This window comes from Choloepus didactylus, assembly GCF_015220235.1.
Source record: "Choloepus didactylus isolate mChoDid1 chromosome 25 unlocalized genomic scaffold, mChoDid1.pri SUPER_25_unloc1, whole genome shotgun sequence".
NCBI classification, from domain to species: domain Eukaryota; kingdom Metazoa; phylum Chordata; class Mammalia; order Pilosa; family Megalonychidae; genus Choloepus; species Choloepus didactylus.
This window is the reverse complement of record NW_023637606.1, coordinates 6,190,973-6,210,376: the sequence shown is the minus strand read 5'-3', so window position 1 is coordinate 6,210,376 and position 19,404 is coordinate 6,190,973. Positions and strand designations below refer to the sequence as shown.

Genomic DNA, 19,404 nt, shown 5'->3' with positions numbered 1-19,404 from the left:
CCTTGTTGGTGGGGAAGTAGAATAATGCAGCCCAGCTGGGAGGGCAATGTGGTGGTTCCACAGGAAGCTAACTATGGGGTTGCCATATGGTCCTGAAACCCTGTTATTGGATATATACTTGGAAGAACTAAGGGCAGAGACATGAGTGGATGTTGCACACTGATATTCATGGCAGCCATATTCACAAATTGCAATGGATGGAGGTGGCCTAATGGTACACAACTGATAAATGAAATGGTGAACTGTGGTGTATTCATACAATGGAATACCGAGTGGTGACAAGAAGAAATGAGGTTGTGAGGTGTACACCTAGATGAATGGACCTTGAGGGCAGTATGTTGAGTGAAATAATCCAGAATTGAATAGACAAACATTATACTGCCTCAGTAATATGGACTAACTATGATGTGCAAACTCTGATAATTAAATCTGAGACCATATGTTTTCAGGGGAAGGTTTATTGTAAAGGTTCCTAGATTGTAAGCTCTTACAACAGTCACATCTATTCATGAGTTGTAATGGTTATCTCTAAATTCTGAGATGTTGGGCTGTTTGTGTATAACCTGGTCAATTATACACAACTGAAAGGCTAAACCTACTTATAATGGTAACTAAGAGTCTCCCCAGAGAACCTATTGTTTTTTTTTTTTTTTTTGCTTTGATATGGCCTGTCTCTCTCTAAGTCCACTCAGCAGGTAACCTCACTGCCCTCTCCCCGAGGTGGGATATGATTCCCAGAGGCAAAAATCTCCCTGGCAATGTGGTACATGACTCCCAGGGAAGAGCCTGGACCCAGTATCATGGGATTGATAAAGCCTTCCTGGTGAAAAGGGGGAAGAGATATTAAACAAAATAAAGTTTCAGTGGCTGAGCAATCTTAAATGCAGTTGAGAGGTCATTCTTGAGGTTTTCTTATTCATTATATAGGTACCCCTTTTTCATTATATAGGTATCCCCTTTTAGTTTTTAATGTACTAGAATAGCTAGAAGGAAATACCTGAAACTTTTGAACTGCAATCCACTGTCCTTGATTCTTGAAGATGATCGTATAACTATGTGGCTTATACTGTGTGACTGTGTGATTGTGAAAACCTTGTAGCTCACACTCCCTTTATCCAGTTTATGGACAAATGAGTAGGAAAAAAAGGGGGACAGAAAGTAAATGAATAATAGAGGGAAAAGGAATATGAGATGTTTCGGGTGTTCTTTTTTACTTTTTGTTTTTATTCTTATTCATATTTTCTGTAGTAACAAAAATGTTCAAAAATTGATTGTGGTGATGAATGCACAGCTATGTTATGATACGGTGAACAATTGATTGTATGGTTTGGATGACTGTATGGTATGTGAATATATCTCAATAAAATTGCATTTAAAAATCCTGGCTAAGAGAAAGAGGAAAGAAACTTTTCTGCCTAGGATTTTGATCCTAGTGAAGATAAAAGAAAAAAGTATATAAGAGAGGGGAGGGGATGGGATGGCATGCAAGGGGTAAGGAAGGAGGAAAAGAGAAGGGAGGGGAAGAGAACAGAAGAGGAGAGGAGCAGCAAAGAGAGGAGAGAAGGAAAGGGAACAAAGTGAAGAATAGAAGAACAGAAAGAAGAGAAAGAGAAGAGAAAAGAGACAAGAAAAGAGAGAAGAGTAAAGAAGTAATGCAAAGCACAGCTCTGATCTCCCATGAGTTAGGAGTTCAAATTGACACTACTTTCATAGCTGGGGGAGCCCTGAGATGAGTAATTCATTGAAAGTGGTTTCAGGTTGATAGTATCTCCAAGGAATATCACAGAAGTAAAAGCTAATGTCTCTGAAGGAATACACCCTCAGAACCCCCAAGATCAGATCCATTGAATGTTCCCTTACAATTCAAAATTACAAATGACACAGGGAAACAAGTGGCCACGAGAGAGAGTTGAGAAATCAACATCTAGCAGGACTGTGGTGTATGTATTGGAAGCAAGGAGAAGGTGTTCAAGAGCCCTGGGCTTCCCCTTGTCTCCCTCTTATCATTTCCCTCTCTCACTCTCTCCCCTCTCAGTGGCTCTTGATCTCCTTCTACCTTTTCTCTCATTTAACATCTGTACTTCAAAGAGGCTGGTAGACCAATCATATTGAAAAACAAAGTTAAAATTTTGTCCCTCTCATGAGCATTAGCTTCTTGGCATGGAGAAGTCACTCTAATTTGGAAATCTCAAGAATCACAGATTAGAATAGAGAATTTTTTAGGAGAACTAGTGACCACCTCAGCTGACACTTCCCAATCCCTTCCTGTGGTCTCCTACAGAACACACTTCACCAAGAAATTTTCTTACCAATATGATTGTGCAAACCGGCCCCAGGAAACTCCAGATGAGTCCTGTCTCTGTATTTAGCCAGCAACTATGGAGAGAAACAGAAGTTATCAATTGCCCCAAAGTCATGACTCTACAGTTACTCATGTCCCAACAAAGGCACGGAAACAAGAGAATATAGGGAGGTGAGACTCTGATGAAAATTCTGATAGAGCAGGTCCAGGTTTGATTTCCTTTGGTCTGAAGTGACTCTTCTTTCAGACCTCTTTCCTGGGCAAATGTGCCTGAAACCTTCATCTAATATCCTAGATCCAGCTCATCCCCAATTCAGAGCCTTTGTGATTCCTTTTCCATTTGTCCAAAACTCCACTGATACCCCTTGTGAGTTAAATAGTTCAAATGTTACCTCCTCTGAGAAGCCACTCCTGATTGTCCTTAGCTAAAGTAGTCTACTCCCACCCCTTCATGCTGCTTCCTAAAATATCATCTGTCACTATCATAACTTATATTGTTTAGCTGTCTGTTTACTTGTAAACTGTCTCCCCCTTCTAAACTATGGCTTGAATGAGAATTTTACCTCGGCTTTCTTGTTCATTTCTTTATGCCCCAAGCCCCCAGGACCAGCATAGACCTGAAATTCTTTGCTTATTTTTAAAATGATAAAGACAGAGAGGGAAGGAAGGAAAGATGAAAGGAAGGAGTGATGAAAGAAGGGAAAAAGGATGAGAGACAAAAGAAACAGAATTAAGCAATAAATTGCCTGAATTGTCTGTTTCCGTTTTCACCACCCAACAATTATTCCATGTTGAGTGACAGTATCCTAACGTTTCTTTTGTAGAAGTATGCTTTCCACCCAATAAGAGAAGGTAAAGAATAAAGATAGGTCAACCAGGTGTTCTCTCCCTGGAGCATTAGACTTAAGTACCAGAAAATGTTTGCATCATAGAGAATATGTTGTCCATACAATTTTAGGATTTATAGCCTCAGTAAAGGTAGCCAACTTGTATCCCTCCCTGAGGGTAGAAAACTAAAGCCCTGGAGAATTATTTCTCCTTGGGAGAAGCTCTCAACCAATGACTGATGGGATGCAATTGGGGGAAAAATGCCACAACTCCACATCATTTGGGTGGGATAAAGAGATGCATGTTCTTTGCTCTCTCCCTAATGCCAACCTTAGCACTAACAACAACCCTCACCCTAGTTCACACCATAACCCTACCTTATATAACCCAATTCCCTCATCACTTGGGTGAGTTAACTGAGGTGCATGTTCTGTAGTCCCCCAATTCCTAATCCTAACCCTAACTTTAGTTCTAATGATAACCCTAACGCACACCTTATTCTAGCCCTAACCCTAACTTACTCTAACATTAAACATAACCTACCCCTTGTCCTAACCCTAAACCTACCCCTAAGTAATTCTAACACTATCCTTAACCATAACCCACCCCTTTTCCTAACCTTAACCCTAATGCAGTCTCCCAGAGGTTCCCAATTGTCAAAAGCAGTCTTCTGCTCATGAAAACACACCCTATACTGCATCCTTCTCTGTCTGCTTCATTTCCCACCACCCTCAACTGCTTCCTTGAATAACCTGAAATCCTTGTCAATGCAATTTCTTTCTCCAAATTCCATATCCCAGCCCGACTTTCCCTTCCCTTCAATCCAGTCAGTCTGTGCTAGCACCTGCTTGAACTCTCCCAGTAACAGTCTTTGCCCTCACCTGTGTTGTCACCCCTCTCCTCTCTACCTGTGTACATTTCAGAACTCTGAAGTCCCATTCAAGTTCTACCTCCTCCAGGAAGCCTTCCATGAATTTTCCAGCCCCAATGCTATCATCTTCTTTGGTCTTTACCAGGGCTCAGCCTGCTCACACCAACATCAGAATTCATCATGGTGGTCTTGCCTAGACACCACCATCTCCAGAAAAGATGGTCACATCTACACTCAGGCCTCATCTCTGATACTTAAAAGCAATGTGACCCCCAAAAAGTTTTACAACTCTATGAAACTTCAATTTCCTCTTTGGTAAGTGCAGACACTAATTCTTAACCCATAGGATTTTGGTTGAGAATTGTCAGAGAGAATATAATATGTAAATCTTACAGGATTTATGTTATGATGAGTGCTTATTGAATTTGAATTCCTCTCCCTCCTTGTCTCCTGAACTCACCTGAAGTATAAACCATGATCATGCAGGGAGGAACATGGGTACTTAATTCCACAAACACAGCTCAAGTAAGTGCCTACAGCACAGGGGTAGTCATTGGGACCCCAAAACTGGAAAGATCCAGATTCAAGTCTCTTTTGGTCCCATTCACAATGTGTTATGGTGGAAAATTCTTTTAACTACTCTGAGCCTCAGTTTCTTCACCAGTACATTGGGATAATAACACTATCTCAAGGGTATATCATAGGATTTAATGATGTAACATCATGTTACAGTCTAGACCCTGCCACATAAAATCTGTTCTGTCATTTACATTTGTTTTTCCTCCAAATTGACTCATCTTTTTGTTTATACAGTACAGTCACATCTGTGAAATCATGAGTCTGGTAGGCTGGTAATATTTTAATACACGGCAAACTAAATTCAGAAACATTTTTTTTAAAATAGTGTTCACCAATGTACTATCAAAAATCATCTCCTATGAAACCATGTGATAAACCCACCTAGGTTTATAATGGGAAAAGGTGATAATGGTGGTGGTAATAAAAATTATCTTGTTTATACTTGCTTTACTATGTTCCATACTGTTCTAAATGTTTTCCAGATAATAATTCATTTAATCCTCATTGCAACACAATGAAGTAGGCAGTAAGAGCCCCATTTTATAGATGAGGAGAAGGAGGCACACAGAGGTTTAATAATTTGACCAAGGGAGCACAGTCAAAGATGGTGGAGCCAGGATTGAAATCCAAAAAGAATGAATCCAAGTCCATGATTTTAAAATGGTACAATTAAGTCTCCTGGGTACAGCAGTGCCTTTTGCCTATACTACAGTATAAATAGGGTCCTCAGGATTTGTGTCATGCACGAACTGTGCTGCTGTACATGGCATCCCTGAGACCAAAAATAAATCAAATAGCCCAATCAATGGTAGCCACCTCTACTTCTTCTATTATTGCTCTCCTTATTTAAGTAATTGTCATCAACCCTGGCATAAAAGTCTTCAGGGAAAGGGACATCACTCACCGATTATGCATCCCATAGCCCTGTGGCTGTACACTGGCAGAGACAACCACCACCAGCACTGGGAGTCCATAGCCAAAGGCACACAGGTGCAGTATTTTGATGTTGCGAGAACTGAAGTAATTCACCACCTTCAGGTTCCTGACCATTAGGAACAGCATGACAGCTTCCACCAGCATCCAGAAGAAGCAGGCAAGGAACAGGTAGTGCAAAAGGCCTGCAATAATGGCACAGCCCAACTGGAGAAAGGAAATATGCACACTCAGGATCCCCATGCAGGGAGCACATTTGAAAGGAGGAAGACAGAGGCATGACTGCCTTCATTGGAGTTCCTCAAACTTGGCCCATTACCCATCCCACAAATATTTAGAGATATATAGTGGTTCTAAACAGCAAGTGATAACACCCCTTTGGCAGGCTGTCCAACCATTCTGAGTTGCCTGGGATTGAGGTTTCCCACAATGCATGACTTTCAGTCCTACAACTGAAAGTGTTTGGGGAAACTGCCTCCTTGATCATTCAACTTTAAAAGATGTTTGGAAATATGGGGGATCAGGAAACTATACCCCATGGGTTGGCTGTGTGTTTTGGTAAATAAACTTTTATTGGCACACAGCCACACCTTTTTATGAATTATCTGTGGCTGCTTTTTCTCTGCAACAGCAGGAAGAGTAGTTTATACTGAAGAAATGATATCATGCAAAAAGCCGAAAGTACTATGCAGCACTTTACAGAAAAAGTTTTCCAACCACTGGTCAAACAGATGAGGGGCACTCCTGCTATTTCATTCTAAAGAGTTCAAGGAAGATAAACAACCAACAAGGAGAGGGTCCGTTTTACATAAAGGACCATGATTCTACCCAAAATGTCAAGTATTACTTTTGGGAAACCCTAGACATATACTATGTGTCTAGCCTGGTTATAGGAAGTGAACTGGCCAAAATCCTTATTCACATGGGGCACACAGTCCACTGGTAGATGTGAAAATGCAAGCCAAACAACAAATAATCAATGATCAATAATCAATAATCAGAAAAGTGCTGGGGGATAAAACAAAATAAATGGATAGGTAGCAGTAGGATTTCTCAACTGTAACACTATTGACATTTGGAGACAGATATTTCTTAGTGGTGGGGGCGGACCTATGCACTACAGGATGTTTAGCAGCAGTGTTCTTGGTCTCTACCCACTAAACTGCAGTAACAACCCCCTACCCAGAAGTTGTGATTCCCAAAATGTCTCCAGACATTGTCAAGTGTCTCCTGGGGAACTGAATCACCCCAGCTGAGAATAACTGGATTACAGAAAAACTATAAGAAGTTCCACTTTACATAAAATGATCATAAAAGTGAGTTAAGACTGATATCTATCACAAGAAGTCAACCAGAGGAGAATCTGGGAGAAAAGCGTTGCTGCCAGAGGGTGCAGCAAGTGCAAACTCCTGAGGTCAAGAGGAGCACAGTGGGGGTTGAGTAGAGATGAGCAGAGGCAGATGTGGAGATAATAGGGTTGGAGGGTGTATGGGGGCAGAACCTGGGGAATAAAAGACCTGGTTGTTCGTCTTGTCTACACCAGTGAGGAAGAGAATCTTGGCCAGGAAGAGGCACACGCAGAGGTGCAGGTGGAGGTCGGTGTTGCGGTTGCGAATGGAATGACACAGCAGGAACGTGGCAATGGCCAAGACGAGGCACACCAGGGAGATGATCAAGCCCACATGGCTAATGATGTACAAGGAGTACTCCATCTGTCAGCAAGGAGATCCACAGTTGGCCTTAGAGGTGGTCAATATCCCCAGCAAGTTAATAGAACGATCCAGCACCCTGGTTTGAACAGAAAGGGCTGAAGCCCTTTTCTCTCTCAAATATTCAGACCATACAAAATATTGTCCATCATCAGCCCTTGCCATCCATTGACATCTGGCACCACCCATGCACCACCCTGTCCTATTGCCCACCTCATGTAATTGCAGGGGCAGAATGTCTGCAAACTACATTTCCCAGAATCCACTGGGGCTAAGGATGGGTCCAGGATGTAATTTACACTGTACAAGGAGATGTAACCATGAGATTTTGGAAGGCAGATGCATGGAAGATAACAGGGAGACACCCCATTCCTGCAGCAGTTTTGGCAACCAGATAGGGTCAGTAGTCAGGAATCAGCAGTGGCTAGACTCTTCCTTCCAACTGTCCAGTTGCCAATTTCATGAACGCGGGGCAACGTAGAAGAAGCAGTTTCTGGTCTCCAAATCACAGCTGTAATGGGGTGACCTTGAAGCCAAAATCCAAGTGGCTGTCCACTGATTTCAAATTCTCCATCTGTTTCAATGATTTTGTGAGCAAATGACTCCCTGTGATAAATCCCTTCCTTCTTGAAGTACCTTGAATGGTTTCTGTTTCTTGCACTGAACCTGAACTGATATGCAGATATCTAAAGATTCACCAATTTCTGGGAATGGAAAAGAACAAGTTGAATCCTTCCCCTATGTCATTGCTCATAATTAATTTTTAAAATTTATTTGAGTGCTTTCTGTGTGTTAAACACATGCCAGGCCCCATCTCATAGGATCCCCTCTATGATACTGTGATGTAGTAGTTTAGAGAATAGACGCAATTCTGCCAGTTTCTAGATGTATGAGCTTTGGAAAAACACTTAACTGCTCTGTGCCTGTTTTTTCATCTGTTAAAAGGGAATAATCACACTAACTCTCTTAAGGGTTGCTGAGGAGGATTAAATGAAATATTTAAATTACTTACAATATACCAGAGACATATTATACATTATTTAAATGTTACTTATCATTTTCTATTTTAACCATTTTTGAAATGAGAGAATTGAACTAAACATCTCTAAATTTGTACAGTACTGCCTTTTGCTCCATTTGTGTAATTTAGTGGAAAGAGAATGACACTTGGACCCGTACGAGTTTTGAAACCTACCTCCACCACTCACAACTAGAGAGGGTGCTGACCTTCCATCTCCTGTTCTGTAAGATGGATTTAAAAAACTAAATTTGCAGTATGTTGATAAGGATTAGAGCTAATGGAAACTAAAGGGCTCAACACACAGGCAGTGCTCAGTAAATAGGATCTGAGATCAATATTGTGCCCAGCCCCTCTAAGATCAGTACTTCTCATTTTCTATATGAATTTCATGATTCCCAACCAGACCATGAATTCCCCAATGGCAAAGGTATATCACACACCCCTTTGGTCCCCATGACTGCCTCTCACTACACCCAGCACTGAAATGTGTATATACAGATGTTCAGTAAATATTTTCTCCCACTAGATTTGGGGCCAGACACTCATGGAGCCAAAGCACAGCCCACTAGTACTGACCGTGAGCTCTGTAGAGGCCATGATGATGGCCAGGTTCGCCAAACGCTTACAGCTGCAGATGGTGTGGTTCTCAGAAGCCTCAAGGATCACACAGCCTGAGGATGTCCACCTCCCGCCCTCCGTATCCAAGTCCCAGGAAACACAGATGGGGCTCTCAAACTTCTGCTTTGGCTGGAATATCAAGGAACCTGGTCACCTGAGAATCCTCCCCAAATGGATTCAACATGACCAACCTCAGGAGCCAATTGAGGCAAGAAGATGAGGGTTATGTTCTGCAGGGAATGGAGAAAAATGCTGATATTTCAATTGGCAGTGATGGCCATTCTAATGTGGCAGCCATACTCTGGTTGCTAGAGGAAAACTACTTTCACCAAATCCACGATGAGACCTTCACATAGTCATTTATTTATTCACTCATTCTCTCAACATGTTTTGATTAAGCACTTATCCATGCTTTGATCTGCACTATCCATGGAAAACAGGCAAATAGAACAAACATTGACCCTCCTTCCAAAGAGATCATAGTGCAGGGGGAAGAGAAACATGTGAAAAACAAATAAACAGAGAAATATTGTTATTAACAGTTATAAAATAACATTGTGCCTTAATAATGTGTAACAGAAGTTAAATGGATATGCTAGGGTACAGTGAGGGGGCAGGAAATCCACCTGAAAAGTTATGTTTGAGACATTAAAGATGTATAAGAATTATCCAGATGAAAAATTTTGGGTGAATATTGGATGAGGGCAGGGTATTCTGAGCAGAAGGGACAGCATATACAAGTGTCCTGAGCCAGGAAGGAAACTGATGCATTTCCAGAACTGAAATAAGGCCAGGATGGCTTGAGAGCAGTAAAAGAGACTCAGAGAGAGTGAGAGAGTGAGATTGGGGGCGGGGGAGGGAGAAAGTGCAAGACAGAAGAGTAGGAAGTAAGAGATGAGACTGTACATGGTGTTGGCTTAGAATGAAGTGTGTAAATTGATGGGGATCTCTCCAGAACATTCCATCAAGTTAATTATAAATAATTACCTTAATTTATCAGAAAAACATATTTGGGTAAAAATCAGAGGTAAGACTATGGTAAATTTAAGAAAAATATCTATAACTGGTTGGGTATATTGGGGAATATTATTGGAAGAGGAGAATTGTATTAAGTCTCATTACTCCAAATAGCAAATTTAGATTCATGAAAACAGAGGAAGGGCTTGGATTCCAGATCTCTCTCTCGACTCAACATTGTCATAGCCAGGGTAAATAATCCACCAGCTAACCTTTTGCACCCACATTACTTAATCTAGCCGATACAGCTCCTATTGCTGAATGGAAGAACAGCATATAAAAATAGGAGACCGCATTCTTATAGAGGTGGTTTCAAGAATGAGATTGATCTTCTAGAAATGTGGAAGCTTCCACCTTTGGTGGATCCCCATTCAAAATGGGAGTTACCCTGGAGAGGAATGTAGACCCGGCATCGTGGGACGGAGAACATCTTCTTGACCAAAAGGGGAATGTGAAAGGAAATGAAATAAGCTTCAGTGGCAGAGAGAGTCCAAAAGGAGCCGAGAGGTCACTCTGGTGGGCACTCTTACGCACAATTTAGACAACCCTTTTTAGGTTCTAAAGAATTGGGGTAGCTGGTGGTGGATACCTGAAACTATCAAACTACAACCCAGAACCCATGAATCTCAAAGACAATTGTATAAAAATGTAGCTTATGAGGGGTGACAATGGGATTGGGAAAGCCATAAGGACCACACTCCCCTTTGTCTAGTTTATGGATGGATGAGTAGAAAAATAGGGGAAGGAAACAAACAAACAGACAAAGGTACCCAGTGTTCTTTTTTACTTCAATTGCTCTTTTTCACTTTAATTATTATTCTTGTTATTTTTGTGTGTGTGCTCATGAAGGTGTCAGGGATTGATTTAGGTGATGAATGTACAACTATGTAATGGTACTGTGAACAATCGAATGTACGATTTGTTTTGTATGACTGCGTGGTATGTGAATATATCTCAATAAAATGAAGATTAAAAAATAAAAAATAAATACATATCTATTAACTTTAATGAAAAAAAAAGGGAGTTAAGCCTACTGGGCAGGTGAGTTCCCAATTGATCAACAGGGGCTCAGTGGAGACCTCATCACAAACCTGGATGTTCTCCAGAGTGTAGATAACTGGATCTGAGAAGCCGTCTTTCTTCTCCCCAGTCAAAATGCTTCTGACAATATGAGAATTCATCTTCAGCTGCCTCTTAGAGTAGGTCAAGGGGGCCTGGGAATCTTGGAAGAAGCTTGCATCTAAAATAGACTCCATGCCCTGGAAGGAGGCAAAAGCCACCCCAGTAGTTCCTGCAAATTCCCCCAAATGAAAAGAAATGGGAAATATTTGCTAAGTGGTAATTACAGATGACCCAACACACACACACACACACACACACACACACACACACACTGATTCCTCAAAACATAGCTTAAACATGTCTTCCTCATTGCACCCTGGGCTTTTTCACTGGAGCATTAATCACAATGTCAATTATATCTATGGGAGCCAGCAATGGCCCACTGCCTGCTTCTATAAATACAGTTTTATTGGCATGCAACCATACCCATTCATTCATCTATTGTCTATGAATGCTTTCACCCTATGAATGCTTTCACTTGATAATGACAGAGTTAAGTAGTTGCAATAGAGATGGTAAGATCTGCAAAACCTGAATATTTGTCACCTAGAACTTTGCAGAAAAAGTTTGCCAAACCTGATACAGATCAGTGTTGTCTAACAGAAGCATAATGTGAGCCAAATATGTAATTTAAAATTTTCTACTTGCCACATTTTTAAAGTAAAAAGAAACAGGTAAAATTAATTTTAATATATATACCCAATATAGCCAAATTAATATCATTTCAACATGTAATAAACATAAAAAATGTTTTAATGACATATTTTACAAGCATTTTTTTGTATACTAAGTCTTTGAAATCCAGTGTGTGTTTTGCATTTACAGCACGTCTCAACCACATTTCAAGCACTCAGTAGCCATGTATAGCCAGTGGCTGTCATATTGAACTATAGGGGTGTAAATATTCTAGTGTCATGAGATTATTTTTTTAATGTCTGACTTCCCTATCAGATGGAAAACTCCCTGAGGTTATGGCCATTTCTGCCTTGACCATCATTTGTTCCCCACCATCTCACATAGATCCTAGCACCTAGGAGGTGATCACTAAATATGTGCTCACTGAATGTACCACAACCATTCTCCTGTAACCTTGGGAGTGGGTCTGTACCTGAGGAACCAGACTCCCCTATTGTGGAACATTCAATCTTCATGGCATCTCCTTTGGCTTTCAAATTAAAGGCTATATTTTCTTCAATGCATTCTTCTTTGATAACTTTGCTTTCAATGTCTAAAAGGATAAATGAAGAATTTGCAAGAGGTCACCCAGAGTGAGTCTTGAGTTTGGCTTCTCTCTATCAAAAGTGCATATCCATAGTTGCAAGCAAAGAGAAGAATGGAAAGGCCAATTCATCATGGGACACCTCTTGAACTCTCTAATGAATGATGGGGATGGGTGATAGCACCAGTGGGAAACACAACTGGAGCTGTAGGACTGAGATCTCACAACTTAGGGATGGAAACTGTATCACAGAAAGATAGGATTGAAGTCCATTGTGGTAGAAGAAGACAGGGTGGTGATATTCTGACCACTACAAATTTAGACAAGTTTTCAAAATCATAGAAAATAAGAAGGAATGGGGCAAGCTCAGCATGCTAGACAGAGCTTGGGTTCTGAAGTCATATGGAGCTAAGAGTCCCAGCCCTGCCATTCACCAATAGTGTAAATGTGAGCAATGACTTAACCTCTCTTAGCATTTGATTTTTCACCTGTAATATGGCAATAATTGCAGGACCAATCCCATCAGGTCTTCATAGGAATAAAATAGATTATATAACTAGAAACAGCTTTTAAAAATATATGCCAGATGATGTGCTGGTTATTCTCAAAATTCTCCAATGCTTCCACCCCATCTTACTCCAAATAAAATCTATGAAATCCTTTCCTACTGCTCTAATTTTCCCCTACTCCACTTCAGCCAAGTGAACTCTTCATTGTTCCTTGAAATCCCCATGGGTTCATATCCTTACTTTTTTCCAAGATACGCCCCCTTCTTTCAGGTGTCTACCCCAAAACTACCTTATCAATGAGACTTCTCCTCAACACCTTTTATTAAATAACAACTCCCACACACACAATCCTAACTCTATCTAACCCCCTAAGTCTGCTCCTTTTTCTGAACACCATTATGTCCATGTGGTATACCAGATGCCAGTTTGATTGTTGTCTGAACCACCTCAGTAAAAGATAAGATATTTAAGGGCAGTTTGTTCACTACTGGTGGCAGTCCACCAAATATTGTACTTACAACTCTTAGATTTCTAGACATTGTTAGGATAGATCTATGTGACTGTTATGACAACCAGGAATGGGGTGCTTCTATAAAAGTCCTACAGCACCAAGTATTCCCAAGTGGTCATCCATTAAGCACATTGGGGGTTGTAATGCTATAGCTCTATCAGTCAGGACAGCATCAGTCACGCAGCAGTAACAAACAACCTCCGAATCTCAGAGCCTTAATGATATCTATTTATTTCTCAGTAACACTTGGTGTCCATCATAGGCTGACTTGGGGCTGTGCTCTCTGTGTCCTCACTCTGGGACCAAGAAAGAGAGAATATCCATGATCTGGAAGATTGCAAGTTACTTCAGCTCAGGGACAGAAAGCTCGAGAAGTCTCCATTTACAATTCACTGGCCTGAAAAAGTCACAAGATCCCATATAACTCCAAAGCATCCAGGAAGTACAGTACTACCATGGACCCAGAAAGGAAAGCTGGAAATATTTGAAGAAAGAAAATGATGGTCAGACCTTAACCTCTGGTGTATATTAGCCAGTTAATAAATATTTGTTGAATAAATTAATGACACACTTTTTGCACAGCATCTGACACTCCCCAAGCACTCAATAAATGGGAGCTGTTAACCTGATTAGACTTGCATTGTTGTGAGTTCAGAGTTTTGAAGAGTTGGGAAAATGTGTGGGTGGGAAAGTCATGGAGAATCACAATGCCAAGGTCACCCCTCAGAAGCAGCACCCAGGCATGAATCTGACATGAAGGCTATGCCTTACCTAAAAAGTCACTCTGAATAGTCTGACTGGCATTCACTGATGGATTCAGAAATGTTGCCAACATGGTACTCTCCACACTCTCCAGCAAGACTGTGGCCAGGGTGGATGTCTGTTCCTTGGTAAAGTTGGACTGAGTGGGTATTTGTTGAAGCACAGAGCCAATACTCTTAGCTGTTTTCTGCATAATAATAATAATAATAATAATAATAATAATAATAATAATAATAAAATAAAAAAATAGTTTCCTTTTCCTTTATCTTACTCTCTCTCTCTCATCAATGAAATAACAAGTGTACTCTCTCTCTTATCAGTAAAGTGTGTATTGTGAGCCTACATGAGTGGAGAATTGAAAACTACATGCAGAGTTCCATTGGATATGGAACTTAATGTAGCCTTTATGAAGTGCAATAAATCAGCACCTATAAGAGTGTAAATTTTGCATCCCCCTCAACCCAGCAATATTTCATACAGAAATTAATCTTTCCAGAAAAATTTTTAATTATGAAACATATTGTCCAAAATATTTGTTTTAGTATGGTTTGTGATAGCAAAAAGTGGGAAGGCCTCATTAAATGTCCAGCATATTGATTAAATAAGTTATGATGAAATGAAACAATACACTAGTATTCCAGAAAATATTTGGAAACCACATATCCAATAAGGGTTTAATATCCAGAATAGACAAAGAAATCTTTCAACTCAACAAAAGACAAACTAAATTAAAGTATGGGCAAATGACTTGAAAAGTGATTTCTCCAAAGAGGATATGCAAACAGCTAAAAAGCACATGAAAACATGCCCAACATCACCAACTACCAGGGAATTGAAAATCAAAGCCTCAATGAGATATCATCTCACATTCACTAGAATGGCTACGATTTTAAAAAAACAATATGTTGCAAGTGTTGGAAATGGTGTGGAGAAATAGGAACACTCATTCTTTACTTGTGGGTATGTAAAATGGTGCAGCCACTGTGGAAGACAGTTTGTCAGTTCCTCAAGAAGCTACATTTAGAATTACCATAATACCCAGCAATACAACTACTAGATATATACCCAGAAAATTTTAAAGCAAGGACTGGAACAGATATTTGCACACTGGTGTTCATAGCAGCATTAGTCACAATTGCCAAAAGATGGAAGAAGCCCAAGTGTCCATGAACTGATGAATGGATAACAAAATGTGGTTTATACATACAGTGGAATATTATTCAGCTGTAAAAAGAAATGAAGTCCTGACTTCTGTGAAGATGGTGGAGTAGGTGAGGTGGAGTGGGCTTCTCCATGAAAGAAACTAGAGAAGGGCTGAAGGACACCCAGGTCTGTGGTTTCGGGTTGTGACCAGCCAGAGAGAGACCACTGCAGTATGTGGTGGGGTCATGGAAAACAAAAAAGAAAAATGTGGAGAGATGGCATTCCAAGGGATGGGGTGAGTTTGTTTGGCCAGGACCATGTCCCAGGCCAGCAGTGGCCAGATGGCTGCCAGGTAAGGGAGTGAGCAGTGGCTCTCCACTCCTATGCACCCACATTGGCAGTTAGTTGGGGATTTGATCCTCCACAGCCATATGGCTGGGAGCTCCCATGAGGGAACCCAGGAGGCAGTACTTACTCTTCTCCCATGGAAGTCCAGGGTGTGCACTAGCAAGAAGTGGGGATAGGAGAAGGCACCATACAGAGACATCAGGAGCCCCATACACATACTCTAGAGGCTCACAGATGCATGGCAGCAGGGAGCAGGGCACATTTGCTCTGGAAGGTGGCCTTGAGCAGACTACCTGCATAACTGCACAGGGCCCACATTGCAGCTCCAGGGCAGGCAGTCCCCAGTACACATGGAGAACTGGTGCACTGATTGGTTCCCCACCAGGCTTGGACCCACCCACACATAGAAGCAGTTCATAGAAGACCAGCTTGAGAGTAAAAGGGGCTCAAAAGCACCACCTGACGGTAGTAGAGGAAAACTGCACCCAGCAAGCCATAGCTCTGCCAAATTATATATACATACAAAAACAATCTGGCATTTCCCAGAGTAACCTCAGGACATTTGCTTGAATGTCCTGAAGCCAACAAATGTCCTGAAGCCAACAGAAAATCATAAAGCACATGAAGAATCCACAAGACATGGACACACCAAATGAACAAATTAAAAAGCCAGAAAAGACACGAAATTTGGAGCAATTAATTAAAGAAGTACACACAAATCTGCAAAACAATTTCAACAAGATGGCTAAAGACATGAAATGCTTCAAGAAGACTCTAGAAGAGCATAAAGAAGAATTTGAAAGAGCAAATAAAAATAGCATATAATATGAAAATAAAAGGTACTGGTGATCAAACTAAAATATACTAGAGACACAGCAACAAAATTTGAGGAGGCAGAAGAAAGAATAAATGAACTTGAGGACAGACCAATGGAATGTGAAAACACAAAGAACAAATGGAAAAAAAAATCACAAAATTTGAAATGGATCTCAGAGACATGAAGGACAACATGAAGCACAAAAATATAAGAATCATTGGTGTCCCAGAAGGAGACCAGAAGAGTAAAGGGCTAGGAAAAGTGTTTCAAGACATAGTTAAGAAAAACTTCCCAACCCTTCTAAATGACATAAATATGCAAATTAAAGATGCCCAACTAACTCCAAATAGAATGAATTCAAAGAAACCCATTCTGAGACATATCCTGATCAGATTGCCAAATGCTAAAGAGAAGGAGAAAGTTCTGAAAGAAGCAAGAGAGAAGTGGTTCATCACATACAAGGAAAACAACATAAGACTAAGTACTGACTACTCCATGGGCACCATGGAGGTAAGAAAGCAGTGGTATGACATATTTAGATTCTGAAAGAGAAAAAATGACAACCAAGAATTCTTTATCACAAAAAAGCTTTCCTTCAAAATTAAGGGAGAGTTTAAAATTTTCACAAACAAATACTGAGATAATTTGTTATCCAGAGACCTGCCCTGCAAGAAATACTAAAGGGAGCTCTACCAATTGAGAAAAAAATAAAAGAGAGTGAGGTCTGGAGAAGGGAACAGAAGTGAAGAGTATTAGTAAGAGTAACAAAGGAAAAAGAGAGGGAAAAAATAGATCTAACAACTAAAAATCAAAGGATAAGATGGCTGGTTCAAGAACTCCTTTCACAGTAATAACCTTGACTGTAAATGAATATAACTCTCCAACTAAAAGATACAGACTGGTAGAATGGATTTAGAAGTATGACCCATCAATATGCCATTTACAAGAGACTCATCATAGATCCTGTGACACAAAAAGACTGGAAGTGAATGGATGGAAAAAATATTCTCTGCAAGCTGCAACCAAAAGAAAGCAGGAGTAGTTAAACTAATATCAGACAAAATGGACTTTAAGTGCAAAGATGTCATAAGAGACAAAGAAAAACACTATATACTAATAAAAGGGACATTTCACTAAGAAGAAATAACAATCATAAATTTTTATGCACTCAATCAAGGAGCTCCCAAATACATGAGACAAACATTGGCTAAACTGAAGGCAGAAATAGACATATCTACAATAACAGTGGGAGAATTCAATATACAACTTTCTTCTATAGATAGAACTAGACAGAGGAACAATAAGGAAATTGAGAACCTAAACAATATGATAAATGAATTAGACTAATATATATAAATATATATATATATATTCACACATATACAGTCACACCCTAAACTACCAGGATACACACTTCTCTAGTGCCATGGAATGTTCTTCAGGATAGATCATATGCTGGGGCATAAAAGAAGCCTTAATAAATTTTAAAAAGTTTGAAATTATTCAAAGCACATGATCTGATCATATTGGAATGCAGCTAGAAATCAATAACCATCAAAGAACCAGATCTTTCAGAAATATATGGAGGTTAAACAACATACTACTAAACAACCAGTGGGTCAAAGAAGAAATTACAAGAGAAATAGGTAAATATCTAGAGATGAATTAAAATGAGAACACAACATATCAACACTTATGGGATGCAGCAAAGGCAGTGCTGAGAGGGAAATGTATAGCTATAAATGCATACATCAAATAGCAAGAAAGAGCTAAAACCAAAGACCTAACTGAAAAGTCTAGAGAATGATCAGCAAACTAACCCTAAAGCAAGTAGAAGAAAAGTAATACAAAGATTAAAGTAAAAATAAATGATCTGGAGAACAAATGACAATAGAGAGAATTAAAAAAGCCAAAAGTAGGTTCTTTGAGAAGATCAACAGGATTGACAGCCCCTTAGCTAAACTGACAAAGTCAAAAAGAGAGAAGAGCCAAATAAACAGAATCAGAAATGAGAACAGGAAGATAACTATGGATCCTGAAGAAATAAAAAAAATCATAAGAGGATATTATGAACAAATGTATGCCAACAATCCAGACAATTCAGAGTGAATGGACAATTTCCAGGAAACATATGAACAACACAGACTGACCCACAAAGAAACAGAAGACCTCAGCAAGCCAATCACAAGCAAAGGGTTCCAATCAGTCATCAAAAATCTACCTACAAATAAAAACCAAGGCCACTTATTTCTTTGTTGGGTAACAGTCTGTTTATTTTCTTGGGGTAAGGTAGGAACATGTTGGAAGCAATGTGGTTATTTTAGGTTATTTGTTTTTTCTTATTCCCTTGTTTTGGTTTTGTTTGAAATGTTTTTTTTTATTGTTTGTTTTTAATTTTTTGATAAAGTTAAAAAAACAATGAATGACTGTGAAAAAAAGTAAATTAACTGGTGAGAGGAGGGTAATGGAATGTTTTGGGTGTTCTTTTTCATTCTAATTTTTATTTTATTTTTTGGAGTAACAAAAATGTTCAAAGATTGACTGTGGTGATCAATGCACAAATATATGATGATACTATGAACAATTGACTGTACATTTTGAAGGATTGTATGTTATGTGAATATATCTCAATAAAACTGCATTTAAAAAAAGCCAATCCATCTCTGAAATTTTACATAATGGCAGCTTTAGCAAACCCAAACAGGAAGTGATGCTTAGTTTGTGCAGGATTTTTTAATAAGGTTATTGTAAATGTTTTTAAAAAAAAAAAAAATCCAGGTGACTTCACAGGGGAATTTTACCAAATTTTCCAGAAAGAATTGACACCATTCCTGTTCAAACTCTTTCAAAAAATTGAAGAAAAAGGAATACTACCTAACTCATTTTATGAAGCTAATATCACTCTGATACCAAAACCAGATAAAGAAAATACAGAAAAGGAAAACTGTAGGCCAATCTCCCTAATGAATATAGATGCAAAAATTCTCAACAAAATCCTTGCAAATCAAATCCAAAGGCACATTAAAAGAATTATACACCATTATCAAGTGGGGTTCATTCCTGGCATGCAAGGGTGGGTCAACATAAGAAAATCA

The 19,404-nt window shown here is 39.6% G+C and overlaps 1 protein-coding gene across 4 annotated transcripts in view; it reads right to left on the bottom strand.

Moving 5' to 3' along the window:
- Positions 1–19,404, bottom strand: part of ADGRE1 (adhesion G protein-coupled receptor E1) — a 117,911-nt gene that overhangs the window by 29,973 nt on the left and 68,534 nt on the right. For 3 of the 4 annotated variants that reach the window (XM_037823820.1, XM_037823822.1, XM_037823823.1), the window contains 7 exons: positions 14,011–14,188; positions 12,109–12,228; positions 10,970–11,169; positions 8,820–8,990; positions 7,031–7,225; positions 5,485–5,720; positions 2,310–2,376 (listed from right to left, as the gene is read on the bottom strand). In XM_037823820.1, coding sequence (XP_037679748.1) covers positions 2,310–2,376; positions 5,485–5,720; positions 7,031–7,225; positions 8,820–8,990; positions 10,970–11,169; positions 12,109–12,228; positions 14,011–14,188 — 1,167 coding nt within the window. Of the gene's footprint in view, positions 1–2,309; positions 2,377–5,484; positions 5,721–7,014; positions 7,226–8,819; positions 8,991–10,969; positions 11,170–12,108; positions 12,229–14,010; positions 14,189–19,404 lie in introns of all 4 variants that reach the window. The other variant, XR_005214933.1, reaches the window with a different exon arrangement.